The following is a 20499-nucleotide window of genomic DNA, read 5'->3' on the forward strand; positions in this document are numbered from 1 at the left end:
CTCACAGAGTAGAGCAGGGTGACACTGATGTACTGGATGATGCTGTAGAGGGCCATGAACTTGAACACACAGAAGGAGGTGATGAGAGCCGCTCGCCCTTCTCTGTGGAGAAAGAGTCGATATTTATTGCGGCGCAAACGAGTGAGTCAGCATGCAAGTTCATAAGGCTGGCTGATTAGCCTGGAAGCTTGGCAGTAGGATGGTGTTAGTTTGTTAGCCATGTTCAGCTGTTGGTGTAGGGTAGTATTGTGGTGCTCGAGGCCCAGGGCAGGCCTACCTGATGAGGCTAGGCACACATGAGATGTTGGGAGTCCTGGAAGTGAAGGGAGATGCTACAGAGGCCTCCAGCTCAGAGAGAGAGATCCCACCGTGAGCCCTCTTCAAAGCCTGGAGAGCGAGGGTGAAGGAGACGGTAGAAAGTTGTCAGAAACAAGAAAATTTAAAGGAATGACAGTGTCTTTACTTCTATTTGCATGCTTTCAAAGAGTCTGTACTTACACCACAATCGTTTGCGCCGTCTCCACACATGCCCACAAAATAACTGCAGATGGGGAAAGAGAAGTTCATTTGACTGTTGTAAATGTAATTAATGAAATGTTTTTTAAATATTTGAACAGATCTATGAAGAGGGTGAGAGTGTGTACTGAGTCAACAGTGTTTCTACTCACTCCACACTCTGCAGTGCCTCAATGAGCTCGGTCTTCTGGTCGGGGGCCATTCTGGCAAACACGGTGCCATGCAGCACCAACTATACCAGATAGGTCAACAACAATGCATTAGACACAACCAAATCACAACAGCCGTAGCTATGCGTTTATAGGGGAATGGAGGGGTGGTGTACCTTCTGCAGCAGGTCCTGAAAGTGCTCGGTGATGACAGCGAAGGACTTGCCACTCATAGCAAAGTGATACTGGTCCTGAGGCTTGTGAGTGTGACGCACATCCTCTAGATTGATCTCTACTTCCTGTTGGGACAGGAAGGGGCGGGGAAAAGCAGGTGCAGGTGAGCAAGGGAAGAATGACATCTTGTAAATGATTGAATGGTACAACATGGCTTATGTAGATTAACAATCGTTCAAGCTAGAGACGAATAACTTCATTTTCCATATAAACTGATGTGGAGACCTCGAGGTATGCCACTAAATATACATATCCCTGATAGCATCTAGACACAATCTGACACAATGACTGACTGGCTGTGTGATCTCTGTGTGTGCCAGTGTCTGGAACACAGAACACACACATTCATTCATCCATTCCTGCTGCGTGTGCTCACTGGGCAATTTCTGAGTTCTGATGTTTTCCTGCATGGATCTGAGGGGGATCAGTGTGTGTGTACGTTTGTGTGTATGTGTCTGTCGGAGCTGTAATGAGCCACACCCACCACCAGGGGTCCCTCACCTCCAGGCGTGGGGCTTTGCCCACGTGTTTGCTGGGGTTGTCTGCGTAGCGCCAAGTGATCTTGGCTGCCTGGCCATCTTTAGGGGGCAGCGCGTCGGCGATGATGACCTGGTCCTGAGGGGGAATCATGCCACAGTCCCTAGCCACCGAGATGGCCGTTAACATGTTGTCACCTTGAGGAGAGATGTTTTACACTGAGTATACAAAACATTAAAACACACTTTCAATGACAGACTGACCAGATTAATCCAGGTGAAAACTATGATCCCTTATTGATGTCACTGGGGGGGAGGGGTGCAACTCAATATTATGAAGGTGTTCCTAATGTTTGGTATACTCAGTGTATGATGCCCTTAAAACTTCTTGTCAATAGGGGGGCGCTATTTCCACTTTGGAAAAAATCGTGCCCAATTTAAACGGCCTCGTACTCTATTCTAGATCGTACAATATGCATATTATTATTACTATTGGATAGAAAACACTCTCAAGTTTCTAAAACTGTTTGAATTATATCTGTGAGTAAAACAGAACTCATTTGGCAGCAAACTTCCAGACAGGAAGTGAAAAATCTGAAAACGATGCTCTGTTCCAGGGCCTGCCTATTCAATTGCCTAATTTCTATGGATTTGCATGCACTGCATACGCCTTCCACTAGATGTCAACAGGCAGTGGAAGGTGGAATGGGGTGTCTAGCTTGATCTGAGGTCGAAGAAGAGCTCTTGGAATGACGTGACCACAATTTCCTTTCTCTACCTAGGCGCGGGAAGGACATCAGCATTAGCTTCTGAAAAGCGTTCGGTATAGACGGTGGATGTCTCCGGCTCTGATTTTATTTGATAGATGTGATAAAAACATCATAAAGTAGTTTTTTTCAACCGAGTTGTATCAGTTTATTCAACGTTTATTGCGAGTTTTGGAATTTTCCTTTCTTTGCGTCAGGAGAATTTGGGCATGTTCGCGCCACATGGCTAGCTAATGTTGCTAATTCGACAGGAGAAGAGGACATTCTAAAACCAAACAACGATTTATTCTGGACAAAGGACTCCTTGTACAAGATTCTGATGGAAGCTCAGCAAAAGTAAGAACCATTTATGATGTTATTTCGTATTTCTGTGGAAAATGTTTAGTCCTATTTTCCTTCCTTTTTGCGGGCGCTGTCTCGCTATAACGTAAGCTGTTTGTTATGGTAAAGTTATTTTTAAAAATCTAACACGCCGATTGCATTAAGAACTAGTGTATCTTTCATTTGCTGTCCAACATGTATTTTTTAGTAAAGTTATTGATGAGTTCTTTGATTAGATTAGGTGACTGTCCAAAATATCTCCGGAGAATTTTGTGCATTTTGGCTACGTATTCACAATGTAAAACCAAGATTTGTACCTCTAAATATGCAAATTTTCGAACAAAACATATATGTATTGTGTAACATGATGTTATAAGACTGTCATCTGATGAAGTTGGTCAAGGTTAGTGATTAATTTTATATCTTTTGCTGGTTTTTGCGAATGCTATCTTTGCGGTGAATGAATGTGGTTGTGTGTTTGGCTATTGTGGTAAGCTAATATAATGCTATATTGTGTTTTCGCTGTAAAACACTTAAAAAATCGGAAATATTGGCTGGATTCACAAGATGTTTATCTTTCATTTGCTGTACACCATGTATTTTTCATAAATGTTTTATGATGAGTATTTAGGTATTTCACGTTGTAATTATTCTGGCTGCTTTGGTGATATTTTTGATGGTAGCTGCAATGTAAAACTATGATTTATACCTCAAATATGCAAATTTTCGAACAAAACATAGATTTATTGTATAACATGTTATAAGACTGTCATCTGATGAAGTTGTTTCTTGGTTAGTGACTAATTATATCTCTATTTGGTCGGTTTTGTGATAGCTACCTATGCGGTAGAAAAATTGTGAAAATATGCGGTTGAGTCTTTTGCTATTGTGGTTAGCTAATAGAAATACATTGTGTTTTCGCTGTAAAACATTTTAAAAATCGGAAATGATGGCTGGATTCACAAGATGTTTATCTTTCATTTGCTGTATTGGACTTGTGATTTCATGAAAATTATGTTATATGATATCCCTGTGGCGTTAGGCTAGGCTATGCTAGTCAGCTTTTTCGATGGGGGGGATCCCGGATCCGGGTTTGTGACTCGTTAGAGGTTAACTTCTTTGGGTTAGGGGGCGGTATTTTGACATCCGGATGAAAAGTGTGCCCAAAGTACACTGCCTGCTACTCAGGCTGAGAAGCTAGGATATGCATATAATTGGAAGATTTGGATAGAAAACACTCTAAAGTTCCTAAAACTGTTAAAATAATGTCTGTGAGTATAACAGAACTGAAATGGCAGGCGAAACCCTGAGGACAACCCCCTCAGGGGTGGAGTGCCAACAGAAGAAGATCTTCAAAGGTAAGGCACATATTATATCGCTATTTCTGACTTTCGTGTCGCAACTCCCTGGTTGAAAATGATTTGTTATGCATTTGTGTGCTGGGCGCTGTCCTCAGATAATCGCATGGTTTGCTTTCGCCGTAAAGCATTTTTGAAATCTGACACGTCGACTGGATTAACAACAAGTGAAGCTTTATTGTGATGTATTGGACTTGTGATTTCATGAAAGTTTAATATTTATAATAATTTAATTTGAATTTGGAGCTCTGCAATTTCACCGGAAGTTGTCAAAATGGGACGCTAGCGTCCCACTAATCCGCAAGAAGTTAAGCTGCAAGACCCAGAACTTTATTCGTCAGGATTCCAGGAATAACTCCATCAAACTTTGAAAACGAAATCAAAAAGTTAAGTCTACTGCAGGGAGGAAGGATAGATTTAGTGTGTTACTGAATGTCTGTTTATATGTTAAACATGTTGGTGTGCCAGCTTTCTCACCAGTGACCATGACGGTGCGGATGTGTGCCCTGTGGAGGTCCTGCAGTACCCCAGAGGTCTCAGCCTTCAGCTTGTTCTGCATGATGATCAGCCCCAGGAACTCCATGTTGGCCTCCATCTGATCCCTGTTGACGTTCTGTACTTTGTGCCAGGTGAGTTTGGACTCGAGGCGGCGGTGGGCCAAGGCGATGACCCGGAAGCCCTGCTTGGTGTAGTCCTCCAGAACCTCTGCAAAGTCTTCTGGAACTATACACACAGAGACACAAACAGACAGAGAAACACACACAGACAGAGAGAGAGATACAGACAGAAAGAGAGAGAGAGAGAGACACAGACAGCGAGAGAGAGACACAAACAGAGAGGGAGAGAAACAGACACAGAGGGAGAGAAACAGACAAAGAGAGAGTGAGACAGAGACAGACACACAGACAGAGAGAGAAACAGACAAAGAGAGAGCGAGCGAGACACAGACAGACACACAGACAGGAGAATTAGACCCAACCAAATCATGAGAAAACAAAAAGATAATTACTTGACACATGGGAAAGAATTTACCAAAAAACAGAGCAAACTACAATGCTATTTGGCCCTAAACAGAGAGTACACAGTGGCAGAATACCTGACCACTGTGACTGACCCAAACTTAAGGAAAGGGGGTGACACTCTAGACCCAAACTGCTACAGACCTATATCTATCCTACCCTGTCTTTCTAAGGTCTTCGAAAGCCAAGTTAACAAACAGATTACCGACCATTTCGAATCCCACCGTACCTTCTCCGCTATGCAATCTGCTTTCAGAGCTGGTCATGGGTGCACCTCAGCCATGCTCAAGGTCCTAAACGACATCATAACCGCCATCGATAAGACACATTACTGCGCAGCCGTATTCATCGACCTGGCCAAGGCTTTCAACTCTGTCAATCACCACATTCTTATTGGCAGACTCGACAGCCTTGGTTTCTCAAATGATTGCCTCGGCTGGTTTACCAACTACTTCTCTGATAGACTTCAGTGTGTCAAATCGGAGGGCCTGTTGTCCGGACCTCTGGCAGTCTATGGGGGTGCCACAGGGTTCAATTCTCGGGCCGACACTCTTCTCTGTATACATCAATGATGTCGCTCTTGCTGCTGGTGAGTCTCTGATACACCTCTACGCAGACGACACCATTCTGTATACTTCTGGCCCCTCTTTGGACATTGTGTTAACAAACCTCCAGACGAGCTTCAATGCCATACAACTCTCCTTCCGTGGCCTCCAACTGCTCTTAAACGCAAGTAAAACTAAATGCATGCTATTCAACCGATCACTGTCCGCACCTGCTCGCCCGTCCAGCATCACTACTCTGGACGGCTCTGACTTAGAAAACGTGGACACTACAAATACCTAGGTGTCTGGTTAGACTGTAAACTCTCCTTCCAGACTCACATTAAGCATCTCCAATCCAAAATTAAATCTAGAATCGGCTTCCTATATCGCAACAAAGCATGCTGCCAAACATACCCTCGTAAAACTGACCATCCTACCGATCCTCGACTTCGGTGATGTCATCTATCAAATAGCCTCCAACACTCTACTCAACAAACTGGATGCAGTCTATCAGTGCCATCCGTTTTGTCACCAAAGCCCCATACACTACCCACCATTGCAACCTGTACGCTCTCGTTGGTTGGCCCTTGCGTCATACTCGTCGCCAAACCCACTGGCTACAGGTTATCTACAAGTCTCTGCTAGGTAAAGCCCCGCCTTATCTCAGCTCACTGGTCACCTTAGCAGCACCCACTCGTAGCACACGCTCCAGCAGGTATATCTCACCGGTCACCCCCAAAGCCAATTCCTCCTTTGGTCGTCTTTCCTTCCAGTTCTCTGCTGCCAATGACAGGAACGAACTGCAAAAATCTCTGAAGCTGGAAACACTTATCTCCCTCACTAGCTTTAAGCACCAGCTGTCAGAGCAGCTCACAGATTACTGCACCCATACATAGCCCATCTATAATTTAGCCCAAACAACTACCTCTTCCCCTACTGTATTTATTTATTTGGCTCCTTTGCACCCCATTATTTCTAGTTCTACTTTGCACATTCTTCCACTGCAAATCTACCATTCCAGTGTTTTACTTGCTATATTGTATTTACCTCGCAACCATGGCCTTTTTTTGCCTTTACCTCCCTTATCTCACCTCATTTGCTCACATTGTATATAGACTTATTTTTCTACTGTATTATTGACTGTATGTTTTGTTTAACTTCTTGCAACTATAGGGGGTGCTGTTCCGCATTAGCATATTTGTGTCTCCAAATTAAACTGCCTCGTGCTAAATTCTTGATCGTACAATATGCATATTATTGTTATTATTGGATAGAAAACAGTCTATAGTTTCTATAGGAGTTGAAATTTTGTCTCTGAGTGGTACAGAACAATTTCTACAGCACTTTTCATGACAGGGTTCAGATTTCAGAAATTTTTACCTCTGATCTGGGGTCTGTTTTTAAGGCGACAGTGAATGCTATGAAGAAACCGACACTGCCTACGTCTTCCTCTGGGTGTCTGTACGTCATCACGTTTTCAATGGAATCGATGGGACGTTCACAGCCATTATAAAAGACGAAAATGTACAGAGACCACCCTTTCTCAACGTGCGCCTGAAGCGTAAAGGACATCGGACCTGCCTCGTTCCAAATCGTTTTCTAACCAGCAGTATTTCTCCGGTCATGTTTTCAGTCGTTATAGTTGTTAAAAACATCATAATGTAGTGAATTTTAACCGTTTTATATCAATTTATATCCGTTTAGTGCGATTTTGAGGAATTTCTTTGTCGTGCACTCTGAAAGTTTGGACACGCTTTAGGGTGTCGGTCGTTGGTGATGGACATTTCGAAGGACAGAGGACATCTATCGACCAAAAGACGTTTATAACATAGAAAGGATACATTGCCCAAGAATATGATGGAAGATCAGCTCAAAGTAAGCAATATTTAATATGATAAACCGTGTTTCTGTCGAAATATTTTAAACGCATACATCGCCATTTTGTTTGGTATAGCTTCACTTGGCCAACCCTGTATTGAAAAGTAAGGATAATTTTAAAAATGTAAATCAGCGGTTGCATTAAGAACTAATTTGTCTTTCGATTCCTGTCAACCCTGTATTTTTTAGTCAAGTATATGATTAGCTTTTAATTAAACTAGATCACTCTGATAGATGACGTCAGACATATTGAGGCTTGATTTCCTAGTATTTTCATTGTGTAACCACGGTTTTGTATGGCTAAATATGCACCTTTTCGAACAAACTGTATATGTATGTTGTAAAATGATGTTACAGGAGTGTCATCGGAAGAATTCTGAGAAGGTTAGTGAAAAAATTAATATCTTTTGGCGGTGGTTACGTTATAGCGCTCTTTGGCTGGAATCGATGCTCTGGTAACGTTGGAACATGTAGTATGCTAACTTATCGATTTATTGTGTTTTCGCTGAAAAACGCTTAGAAAATCTGAAATATGGTCTGAAATCACAAGAACTGGGTCTTTCCATTGCTATGCTTTGTCTATTTTTATGAAATGTTTTATGATGAGTAAATTGGTCATACACGTTGCTCTATCTAGTAATTCTAGTGGATTTGTGATGGTCGGTGCAATTGTAAACTGTGATTTCTACCTGAAATATGCACTTTTTTCTAACAAAAACTATCCTATACCATGAATATGTTATCAGACTGTCATCTGATGGTTTTTTTTATAGGTTATTGGCTATCAATATCTTAGTTGAGCCGAATTGGTGATAGCACCTGAAGGAGTAAGAAACTGATGGAGTTAGAATAGTGGTGTATTTTGCTAACGTGTTTAGCTAATAGATTTACATATTTTGTCTTCCCTGTAAAACATTTTAAAAATCTGAAATGGTGGCTTTATTCACAAGATCTGTATCTTTCATCTGGTGTCTTGGACTTGTGATTTAATGATATTTAGATGCTACTATCTACTTCTGAAGCTATGCTATCTATGCTAATCAGTGTGTGGGGGGTGGGGGGTGCTCCCGGATCCGGGGTTAGTAGCAATGAAAGGTTAACCCATGTGTAACTCTGTGTTGTTGTATGTGTCGAATTGCTATGCTTTATCTTGGCCAGGTCGCAGTTGCAAATGAGAACTTGTTCTCAACTAGCCTACCTGGTTAAATAAAGATGAAATAAAAAATAATTTAAAAAAAGCTTTGACTATGTACAGAGTCAGTGAGCATAGCCTTGCTATTCTCTTGAGAGCCAGGTTTATGTGCACACTGCCCACAAAATGAGGTGCAAACTGAGCTACACTTCCTAATCTCCTGCCAATGTATGACCTTTTTAGAGCCACATATTTCCCTCAGATTACACAGACCCACAAAGAGTTAAAGAACAAATCCAATGTTGATAAAGTCCCATATCTACTGGGTGAAACACCACAGTGTGCATCACAGCAGATTTGTGACCTTTTGCCACAAGAAAAAGGGTAACCAGTGAAGAACAAAAAACATTGTAAATACAACCTATATTTAAGTTTATTCATTTTCCCTTTTGTACTTTAACTATTTGCACATCATTACAACACTGTATAAACTCAGCAAAAAAAAGAAACGTCCCTTTTTCCAGGACCTTGTCTTTCAAAGATAATTCGAAAAATCTAAATAACTTCACAGATCTTCATTGTAAAGGGTTTAACTTGTTATGGCTGCAATGTATTGAAAAACTGGAAAATATGTGCCCATTTTCAAACGGCCTCTTACTCAATTTTTGCTCGTACAATATGCATATTATTATTACTATTGGATAGAAAACAGTCTCTAGTTTCTAAAACCGTTTGAATTATTTCTCTAAGTGGAACAGAACTCTTTTTACAGCCCATTTCCTATCCGGAAGTGAGATTTCCAAAATCGATGTCTCTCTTCAAGAGCTTGTCTATAAAAGGGCATGTCACTTAAGACTGTAGAAACACGTCATACGCCTTCCCCTGGGTGTCATGCGGAAGTGAGAGCAGAAATGACTTGATTATCTCGTCCTGGGATTGAACACAACCTCTTGGAGCGCACTTAATTTTTTTTTCTGGGCGCGAAGTAGGACCTGGACTCGGCTCCTGGAAAACCCTCGTTAAAGGTGAATATGATCTCCGGCTTCGATTTTATTTGATACATGTCACAATATCATCCTAAAGTATGTTTTTTCAATATAGTTTAATTATATTATTGAAATTTATTCTGGACTTTAGACGTGATGCGACGCAAGAATTTTGTCAAGACGGAGAGGTTAGCGCCGCACGGCCAGTATGCTTGCTAATTCAAGAGGGAAATCGTTCGTTCTGGATCCAAATAAAGACAGTTCTGAACAAAGGACCCCTTGGAGAACATTCTGATGGAAGATCAACAAAGATAAGGACCCAATTTGGGATGCTTTTTCATATATCTGTCGAACTGTGCTATCGCTACCGTTTGACTAGAATCAATGCTGCTGTGTGCTAGCTATTGTAGTAAGCTAATATAACGATATATTGTGTTTTCGCTGTAAAACACTTCAAAAATCGGAAATATTGGCTCTATTCACAAGATCTTTGTCTTTCATTAGCTATCCACCATATATTTTTCTGAAATGTTTTATGATGTGTAATTAGTAGTTGACGTTGGTGTCTGTATTTTCTCTGGCTACTCCCGTGCGATTTCTGACTGTAGCTATGATGGTAGCAGTAATGTAAAACTGATTTATAGCTAAAATATGCACATTTTTTGAACAAAACATAGATTTATTGTGTAACATGTTATAGGACTGTCATCTGAGGTAGTTTTTTCTAGGTTATTTAGGTTGGTTCTAGGTTAGTTAGGTTGGCTTGTGCATGCTACTTGCATCCTACTTGTGCTGTGAAAAATGTCTGTCCTCTTTTTTATTTGGTGGTGAGCTAACATAAATATATGTGGTGTTTTCTCTGTAAAACATTAAAAAAATCGGACATGTTGGCTGGATTGACAAGATGTTTATCTTTCAAATGCTGTATTGGACTTGTTAATGTGTGAAAGTTAAATATTTAAAAAAAATAGATTTTGAATTTCGCGCCCTGCACTTGAGCTGGATGTTGTCATAGGTGTACCGGTGTCGGGCTGCAGCCATAACAGGTTTTAAACACTGTTTCCCAAGCTTGTTCAATGAACCATAAACAATTAATGAACATGCACATGTGGACCGGTCGTTAACTTCTCTAGGGTAGCATTCGGAATTTTGGATGAAAAGCATGCCCAAATTAAACTGCCTGCTTCTCGGGCCCAGAAGATATGATATGCATATAACTGGTAGATTTGGATAGAAAACACTCTAAAGTTTCCAAACTGTTAAAATAGTGTCTATGAGTATAACAGAACTGATTTGGCTGGCAAAAACCTGAGAAAAATCCATTCGGGAAGTAGTTCTTTTTTTTGTTTTGTAGTTTTCTATTCAATGCCATTACAGTATCCATTGACAGGACTCAAATTGCAGTTCCTATGCCTTCCACTAGATGTCAACAGTCTTTAGAAATTGTTTCAGGCTTGTATTCTGAAAAAATAGGAAGTAAGAGCAGTCTGAATGAGTGGACCCTAAAGTGTCAGAGCTTTTTCATGCGCGAGACCGAGAGAGTGCCTTTCTTGTTTACATTTTATATTGACGACATTATTGTCCGGTTGAAATATTATCGATTATTTAGGCTAAAAACAACCTGAGGATTGAATATAAACATCGTTTGACATGTTTCTATGAACTTTACGGATACAATTTGGATTTTTTGTCTGCCTGTTTTGACTGCGTTTGAGCCTGTGGATTACTGAAGAAAACGCGGGAACAAAACTGAGGTTTTTGGATATAAAGAGAGTTTATCGAACAAAAGGAACATCAATGTCTGCTGAGTGCAACCATATGAAGATCATCAAAGGTAAGGGATTCATTTTATCTCTATTTCTGACTTGTGTAACTCTTCTACTTGGCTGGTTACTGTTTGTAATGATTTGTCTGCTGGGCTATGAACTCAAATAGTCGTACGGTATGCTTTCGCAGTAAAGCATTTTAAAAATCTGACGCCGTGGTTGGATTCACAAGAAGTTAATCTTTAAACCTACGTAAAATATGTTTTGTTTTCTGAATTTTTACAATGAGTATTTCTGTATTTGAATTTGGCGCACAGTAGTTTCACTGGCTTTCTAAGAGGTGGGACGCTAACGTCTCACGTACCCAAGAGAGGTTAAGACACTAAAAGCTTACAGACGGCAGGCAATTATGTCAGTTATGAAAACTTAGGACACGAAAGAGGCCTTTCTACTGACTCTGAAAAACACCAAAAGAAAGATGCCCAAGGTCCCTGCTCATCTGCATGAACGTGCCTTAGGCATGCTGCAAGGAGGCATGAGGACTGCAGATGTGGCCAGGGCAATAAATTGCAATGTTCGTACTGTGAGATGCCTAAGACAGCGCTACAGGGAGACAAGACAGACAGCGCTACAGGGAGACAAGACGGACAGCTGATCGTCCTCGCAGTGGCAGACCACGTGTAACAACACATGCACAGGATCGGTACATCAGAACATCACACCTGCGGGACAGGTACAGGATGGCAACAACAACTGCCCGAGTTACACCAGGAACGCACAATCCCTCCATCAGTGCTCAGACTGTTCGCAATTGGCTGAGAGAGGCTCAACTGAGGGCTTGTAGGCCTATTGTAAGGCAGGTCCTCACCAGACATCACTGGCAACAACGTCGCCTATGGGCACAAACCCACTGTTGCTGGACCTATACAAGACTGGCAAAAAGTGCTCTTCACTGACGAGTTGCGGTTTTGTCTCACCAGGGGTGATGGTCGGATTCACGTTTATCGTCGAAGGAATGAGCGTAACACCGAGGCCTGTACTCTGGAGCGGGATCGATTTGGAGGTCGAGCGTTCGTCATGGTCTGGAGCGGTGTGTCACAGCATCATCGGACTGAGCTTGTCATTGCAGGCAATCTCAACGCTATGCGTTACAGGGAAGACATCCTCCTCCCTCATGTGGTACCCTTCCTGCAGGCTCATCCTGACATGACCCTCCAGCATGACAATGCCACCAGCCATACTGCTCATTCTGTGCATGATTTCCTGCAAGACAGGAATGTCAGTGTTCTGCCATGGCCAGCGAAGAGCCCGGCTCTCAATCCCATTGAGTACGTCTGGGACCTGTTGGATCGGAGGGTGAGGGCTAGGGCCATTCCTCCCAGAAATGTCCGGGAACTCGCAGGTGCCTTGGTGGAAGAGTGGGGTAACATCTCACAGCAAGAACGGGAAAATCTGGTGCAGTACATGAGGAGGAGATGCACTGCAGTACTTAATGCAGCTGGTGGCCACACCAGATACTGACTGTTACTTCTGATTTTGACCCCACCTTATGTTCAGGGACACATTATTCCATTTATGTTAGTCACATGTCTGTGGAACTTGTTCAGTTTGTCTCAGTTGTTGAATCTTGTTATGTTCATACAAATATTTACACATGTTAAGTTTGCTGAAAATAAACCCAGTTGACAGAGGACATTTCTTTTTTTGCTGAGTTTAGACATATGACATTGAAATGTCTATTCTTTTGGTGCTTTTGTAAGTGTAATGTTCACAGCAAATGTTTTATAGTTTATTATCCATTTCACTTGCTTTGGCAAAGTAAACATTGGTTTCCCATGCCAATAAAGCCCTTAAATAGACTTTTTGTGTGTGTGTGAGAGTGAGTGAGAGATGGGTTCAGAAACTTCTTGGAAATGAAGGAAAAGACAAGATTCCAGGCAGTAAACCTTTGAAACTGCTGGTCTTTGTGATCATGCCCCTACACCGTTGACATCAAAGCGGTCGATTATCTCACTTGGTTAGACCAAGGGACTAACAATTCAGTAGCAGAGCATTCGTTCGTTACTATACTGACCGTAACTTCTTCTCAATAGGAGCGTCTGCAAAGTATATAGGCACATTCAGAGTAAACAGTTAAGAGACCAACCAGTGTCTTTCTTGCAGAGGCTGGCCACGACCTCTGGCGCCCCCTTGAGGTAGGCGTCCATGCGCTTCTCCCCCAGCAGACGGGCCACCACACACATCCTCTGCAGCGCCGAGGAGAAGGGGAACTGACGCACGATACCAATCTCATAGGCCGACTGCATGAGGACACAACACACAGAATGACCTTTAACCTCCAGATCTTTCACCTCTATGTAAAGGTACAATAAATATTCAAAACTTGAGATTGCACTACTTACCGACAACTCATACAGCTCCTACAATGTGAAAGAGAAGAAAATAGAGTGAATGTACAATCAAACAGTGCATTTCAACGAATGCGAGAGGAACATAGAATGTGAACATAGAAAACCCAGATACCATTCAGAACTATGATTAACATGAACTTAAACGTTTACACATGACCAAGAGCTAACAGCAACAGACCAAATCAACATGATGAGGGAGACATGATCAATGCTGAGGGTGGGTGTCCATTGGGGGCAGCACTGAGCCTTGCTCTCAGGAGGGGTAACCTGTTCGTACCATGTCCTGTTCAGGTGACACGACAGGCTCGGGGGGCATCAGTTGCTTGGGGGGCCGCACCACGGTGGGCATGATACGGTTGTGGAGGGAGGTCTCCTCCTCAGTGGCCTCCTCCAGGATCTGACAGGGAGAGGAGGTAGGAGAGAGGACACTGTCAGGAGAGGAGTCAACATTAGAAAATCTAAGCGGCATCGAAAGTCAAGATTTCAGCTGACCAGCATCTCAAAATGGATACCATAAGTGTGATCGGAACAACATTGAAAGTCAGGGAGAAGCAAATGTATGTCTGAAAATAGAAGGCCGGAGAATCTCTCAAAGCAACATATTTTGAGTCAACATTTCTGAGCATGAAAGACATTGTTTGGGTAAAGAAAGAGTGAAGGACACACAGGTTAGAGATTAAGGGTAAAGTTTCAGTCACTCACCCAGCCTGTGGCCTCGAACATCTTCAGATCCAGAGGGTCTCCGGACAGCTTTCCATCGATATTGGTAAGAGAGTGGCAGGTGGCCATGCAGGCTACAAACTGGGACTTAACCAGAGTGTCCTTATAGGCATTCTCCTCTGACAGGTGGAAAGTCCCCTTCTCCACTCTCTGGACTCCCCACAGGTCTAATCCATCCTCTGTGAGTGTACCTGTCTGAGGACAGAGGCACAAAGTGAATAGGGGAGATAAATAGCACTAACTGTTGAGCAGGGCAATTACCATACCGGATCACCACACCACGACTAGTTTCCCCAGCACAGCCTCTCCTCTACCAATGTGTGTGTGTGTATGTGTGTGTGTGTCCACCTTGTCGAAGCAGACCAGGTTGAGCTGGCCACAGATGTTGATCCTCTGGGGGCTGATGCAGAAGATGCCGATGCGTTTGAGGCGGCGCTGGGCGTAAACGATGCCCGCCGTCATGGCAGCGGGCAGCGCGGGGGGCACGGTGATGGTGATGATGTCCAGGGACTCAATGATGATGGTCTTGGCTGGCACCTGGGGTACAGTAGAGAAGGTAAGGAAAATAATGACAATACAGCAGGGGTTAATGTAGGGATTGAATTGGTTGTGAAGCTAACCAGCCATAATAGTCCACTGTGACCTAGAAACCTTGTCACTCTCCCTCCCACTCCCTCCCCAGCCCCGCAGTAGCCCAGCCAGAGTATAGTGTACTGTGTGGCCCAGTACATTGTTCATGATGCTGAGGACGATGGAGTAGACAAAGCCGATGCCAGCTATAGCCACCAGGCACAGCAGGAAGAGGTAGGCGTCGCGGTACAGCTTGAAGTCGGTGGGCTTGGGGTACAGGATGGAGCGCACCAGCTGGCCCTTAGCCGTGCTGAAACCTGGGGGGGATGGAGGAGGAGCTACATTAAGAATATGGTAAACGCTCCTTATTTTATTATCCAAAATCAGATCATGATCGTACAACAATTTGAAAAGGTATACTGTGTGTGTTGTGACTGAGGACACGAACGGACACACAGACGGCTAACCTGTGCGGACCACCACTGCCTTGACCAGCTCCCCTGAGTAGAAGCGGGTCTGTATGACGTGCGTGCCACAGAAGAGGGTGTGTCTCTTGTGCTCCTCCATGCTGTAAGCTGCGTCACCCTCCTTGTCCCCTTCGCCCGGGTTGGGGAGGTTGGTCTTGGTGACTGGCACACTCTCGCCTTGGGGGAGGAGGAAGAGCCAGGTATTTACAGAGTGTAGTGTTGTGTGAGGCTTTGCACAAATGTCAAATAAATATATTTTTGAATTTTGTATTTGGCAAGTGACCAGCAGTGACAGAGAGCGAGAAGGCAGAATCTCCAAGTCTCACCTGTCAGCATGCTCTCGTTGACGATGCAGGTGCCGCTGACCAGCACCGCGTCGCAGGGCATAATGGTCCCGTTGCTAGGGATGACCATGACGTCGCCAGGCACCAGGTCAGTGGACAGGGCCTCCTCGATGTCTTAGGATTCAACAGAGGGGAGAGCAGGTGTGGAGAGAGGGGAGAGCAGGTGTGGAGAGAGGGGAGAGGGAGAGAGAGGAGGGGAATGCAGGGACAGTACAGAGGGAGAGAGGAGTGGAAGGAAGGGAGGATAAAAGAGAGGTATTCTGTGCGTCAGAGCCCCAGTCTTGTTCAGAACATCTCTCATTACTCACACCCATCTGGGCAGCAGGGGGAAAATGCTGAGGCATCACATGCACAGCCTGAGCCCGCCGTGGGAGCGCACACACACACACACACGGATAAGTGTGCCGTTCTACTGGTGAATTGAACACTAGTCAAAGTGCATGAAATCTTAGTGAGGTATATTAGACAAACCATTGCTGGCTCTGCAGACTGAAACTCGGACAATACTGTGTGCTGACACCATGTCATGAAGCGTGACGTATTGCTGAAAAGGAGAGAACAGCCAATAAGCATAACCACATCAGGTGCTACAAAAACAGGCCTCTAGTTAATAGATTCTCAATGTCCCTTAATTTCCAGACAAGACTTTGCTGCCCCCTCCCCATCCATCTATCATCCATCCAACCTCTCTCTTGATCTCCCTCTTCCATATGCTGTGTGATTCTAAGGGGGATTTCTCCTTCTCTTTGTGTAAACCTAGGGCCCCAGGAGAAGCCTCCACCCCTTCACCTCCCTCCATCTCTCTACTTATACAGTGTGATTGTAAGGGGGTGAACCCAGGGCCCTAGAGTGGGGAGGGGGCTAAAGTCTGTTTTAGTCCAGATGTGCCTAGTTCAGCCTGGTTCCAGCCAGTTCAGAAAGGCCCCAGACTCACCTTTTGATTATTGAATACATTTTTCCAAATTGTGGAAGGAATAATAAGATTGGGGATGAGAGGGGTTGAGAAAGAGTTAGAAAGGGAAGACAGACAAAAAGGGATAGAGGAGACCAAGAGGCGAGGACAGACGTACCTTTTTGATGGTGTACAGCGAGGTAGCTATGGAAATGACCGACATAAAGACGATGGCTGCGGCATAGTAGTAGTACTCATCAGCACTCCACAGGATCACACTGAAGAGCTGGAAGATGTAGAAAGGGTTGAGAACCTGCAGGAGGGAAAGAAAGAAAGAGGCATGTCAAACAACTTCTTCAAAACAACAAGCTTTGACATTCACTAGAATAATGCCTGATTAAGCCCTATAGCAGACTAACCATAATATGTCATGTTTGGCTCAATAGTGTGAAAAGGGTATAAATGTGAAATATCTCTTGACACATATGGTTCAATTTGTTTCTTTATACAGAGAGTGCAGCAGACAGAGAGAGAGGGAGACAAACAGAGACATGGAGACTGTCGCAGAGACCGTGGGGTCAAAGAGAGCGAGAGAGACGTCAGAGAGATAGAAAGACAATAAGGAGCTGAGAGGAACTGCGGAGGTGGAAAATGCTGTTTTTACTGCCATTGGTGGCCCTGTTCACAGTGTTCACTCATTAGACTAAAGACAACCTCCCTGCAACAACTCAGAATCTAAATCTGTCCGGTCAGAAAAAAAGCTTAAAGCCAAGTTGGCTTCCATTCAACAGAACTTTCCCATTAGAATGCCAGGCACAGAAGCTCATTATCTTGATCATTATCTCAGCTAAATTAGCTATTGATTTCGATAGGCACCTTTGGATGTAAATAATTCATATAGACTTATGTTATCAATTAGGTGTCAGAGAAATTGAGCTCTGGTAAGAAAATCAAGCATCCTTTAAGTAGTGGGTATGAACACGTTATTCCCATTTACACTCAAAACCTCTCCTACCTCTTTGATTAGCAGCTTGAAAACGGAAGGCACTTTCACTGCAATTTCATTCACTCCGAAAAACAGTCTCCTGTGGGAAAGCACGAGAGAAGAAAGGTTGAACATTTACAGTTCAAACTAACAACATTCAACTTTATAACAAATGTTTGTCTCTCACACACACAGTCACAATGTGTCTAATAAAACCATTGATAAGGTGTGACACTGACAGTGCTACATTAAGTAGGTCAGAGTCACACACATGAACACACCCTACCTCCCTCTAGATGCTGGGTGAGTGACACATGGGGAACAGGAGGCCAGCTCTGAGCAGACTGACATCCAACAGGGCTATTAGAAGGTGTTGTCAGGGCTTTGTAAGGTGACTGGGCATTGGAAGTCTGGGCGTCTAAGGTGACAGAGAGGCTGCTGTAGCCTGCAGTGGTATAACAGTATCTGCTTTCAACCGTGAAGTCTGGCACTGGGGGATGGGGGTAATGAATCTACCGTAGGAAGGTCAGGGTTAAGTGTAATAGAGTAACAATATACATTTTGCTGGTATCAGTACCACCTTTGAGTGACTTAGCTAATGCACCAAAACCAAGCATTCCTATGGGGTGAATTTAACCTCAACACATCACATTGCTCAAACCATCATGACCTTTCACTCTGTACAAGGTGTTTGGTATAACTTACCTGTACTCCTGCTGGTTGCTGGTGAGCCCCGTGCTGTGCTCTGAGTGGACGGTGGAACAGGTCACCTCTCGGTCCTCCAGGCCCCTGTGGTGTGTGTGTGTGTGTGTGTGTGTGTGTGTGTGAGTGAGTGAGTGAGTGAGTGAGTGAGTGAAAGAAGGGAAACGAGGCCTCCATTAGAACATTTACTTGGACACGCATTACACAAACCATTTGGAAAGTATCCAGGTCACTGGCTATAATAATGGTCTGTTAAATTTCTTACGTTAATACTTCAAAATTTTGGACCTCGTCGTTCCAGTAGTACTTGGTGCTATGGAGTGTAAAATAGCGAATCTGAAGGGAGAAAGAAATAAAAATGTTATCAAAAATAACTAAGGCAGAAACTTTTTTGATTTGTGCTTTTCCCTCCCCATTTCATTGACCATAAAGGTGTATGTTCTTGAGCGTGAGTGTATGTGAGAAAGAAACCGGTAAAGAAAGCAAAAAAAACAGACGTGTGTTATTGTGTGTGCCATCGCGTGGTATTACCTGAGTGGGTTGGTACTCTGCGTACTTCCTGATTAACTCCTGGGTGAAGCCGTCCGAGGGGTGGGGGGAGTGTCCATTGGCCATGGGGGGAGTGGTCTGAGTCTCCAGGCTGTCAAAGGGGTTCTTTCCAGGGGCCAGCATCACACGCACCTTGGCCAGGAACCAGCGCTTAAAGTCATCCTGAGACACACATATACCATCAGCGGTGACAGGTTCTCTGGTATTCACGTATTTGGACAGTGAAGCTAAATTTCCTTCGTATGTGAAGAGCCTATGATTCAGTGAAGGACAGTTAGAATTTGATGCATTATACGTGTTTGTACAGGTGGTGCAAAAAGTCAGATTGACACCTTAAGTCAACTTCTCTCATATCCTACAGTAGGAAGGAACATTGATATGATTGATAAGATTCCCAATAAGTATTTAAGGGTTAAGTGTGTCCTGAAAGTGGCCATTGTGATTACCATGGAAGTTTCGATGCTAATTGTTTACGTCACATTTTTTGTTGAATGTTGGCTGTATTTCATGAACCTACACAAATCCAGTGTCAGGAAATCCTTATAAACTTTTGCTCAATGGTGTGGAGAGGTGTGGTTATTAAGGATTGTCCAGTAACACATGACTTATGTTTGAATAAGACAACACTTAATTAAGAACTAATAAATGGCTTATAAGATACTTATAAATACGCTAACAAACTACAAATTGGTGGCTGATACATCTACTTTAAAATGAAGTGTTATGAAAATATTCAGATTGGTTGCCGCCGTGGTGAAGAGGACATTGGCCTACGGTTGATTGGAGCAGCACCACTTCGGCCTCTCTGACGGTGGTCCGGGTGCAGGTGGCCTTCACACACCACTCTGGCATCCAGTAGAGCAGCAGCAGGAGGAAACCCCCTGTACACAGCACCCCCAGGCTCACCACTGCCACACGCCACCGACACACACGGTACCCCTGGAGCTCCTAGCGGGGGCCAGAGGGGACGGTTAAAACGGCAGTTCATATGGGGTCATCAGGGGAGTTTGAGTCAAGTTTAACATGAGTTTGTATACCATTTGATTTGAATAAACTATTAGGCGTTGGCATATGTGCAATTCAGAAAGAGAGAGAGAGCGAGAAAGAAAGAGCGAGAGAGAGCAGGAGGGGTAGGAAGAGCGGGAGGGAAAAGAGAGCGGGAGGGAAAAGAGAGCGGGAGGGAAAGAACTCAAGGAGGTAAAATAAGGAAACACACCATCTCATCCTCCTCATCCTTATTCACGATCTTCAGTTCTTCCTTCTCCATTCTGCAGATAAGTCACCAAGCCCACAGAGCACAGCTTCATTGAAACAAGAACACAATGACACCACTACATGAGAATGTGAGTCTTCCCCAGTACGAGAGGAAAAGTATATCCCAGAGTATGTGTCCAACCCAGTGCATACCAGAACATGAATCAACCACACCACTAGTGTAGCGACTGAAACCAGAACCATATACACACAGACATCTGAATGAATGAATGATGAACTAGAACAGACCGGACAGGGCTGGAATATTTGGGAGCAAACATTAGGGCTGGGAATTGCCAGGGACCTCACGATACGATATTATCACGATTCTTAGGTGCCAATACAATATGTATTTGATACTGAAATATTATTGTGATTTGATGTTCAAAACATATTATTCACTATTAGGGTTTCACATTTTGGGGAATATTCAGAGGTGGAAACTTTCCGTGGGAATT

At 43.6% G+C, this 20499-nt stretch overlaps 1 protein-coding gene across 7 annotated transcripts in view; it reads right to left on the bottom strand.

Moving 5' to 3' along the window:
- Positions 1-20499, bottom strand: part of LOC139539623 (polyamine-transporting ATPase 13A3-like) — a 70582-nt gene that overhangs the window by 15197 nt on the left and 34886 nt on the right. For all 7 annotated transcript variants that reach the window (XR_011667971.1, XM_071342735.1, XM_071342733.1 and 4 more), the window contains 23 exons: positions 20004-20088; positions 19562-19735; positions 18770-18949; positions 18504-18574; positions 18242-18325; positions 17567-17636; positions 16730-16864; positions 16131-16203; positions 15642-15773; positions 15316-15492; positions 15008-15165; positions 14627-14815; positions 14261-14473; positions 13836-13955; positions 13550-13567; positions 13294-13447; positions 4299-4544; positions 1401-1573; positions 842-964; positions 669-748; positions 499-541; positions 278-387; positions 6-102 (listed from right to left, as the gene is read on the bottom strand). Coding sequence is in view for 6 of the 7 variants with exons in the window: in XM_071342735.1 (XP_071198836.1) it covers positions 6-102; positions 278-387; positions 499-541; positions 669-748; positions 842-964; positions 1401-1573; positions 4299-4544; positions 13294-13447; positions 13550-13567; positions 13836-13955; positions 14261-14473; positions 14627-14815; positions 15008-15165; positions 15316-15492; positions 15642-15773; positions 16131-16203; positions 16730-16864; positions 17567-17636; positions 18242-18325; positions 18504-18574; positions 18770-18949; positions 19562-19735; positions 20004-20054 (2871 nt within the window). In the remaining variant the exon portion in view is untranslated. The remainder of the gene's footprint in view (positions 1-5; positions 103-277; positions 388-498; positions 542-668; positions 749-841; positions 965-1400; positions 1574-4298; positions 4545-13293; positions 13448-13549; positions 13568-13835; positions 13956-14260; positions 14474-14626; positions 14816-15007; positions 15166-15315; positions 15493-15641; positions 15774-16130; positions 16204-16729; positions 16865-17566; positions 17637-18241; positions 18326-18503; positions 18575-18769; positions 18950-19561; positions 19736-20003; positions 20089-20499) is intronic.

Source organism: Salvelinus alpinus, chromosome 15 (genome assembly GCF_045679555.1).
Source record: "Salvelinus alpinus chromosome 15, SLU_Salpinus.1, whole genome shotgun sequence".
NCBI lineage: Eukaryota > Metazoa > Chordata > Actinopteri > Salmoniformes > Salmonidae > Salvelinus > Salvelinus alpinus.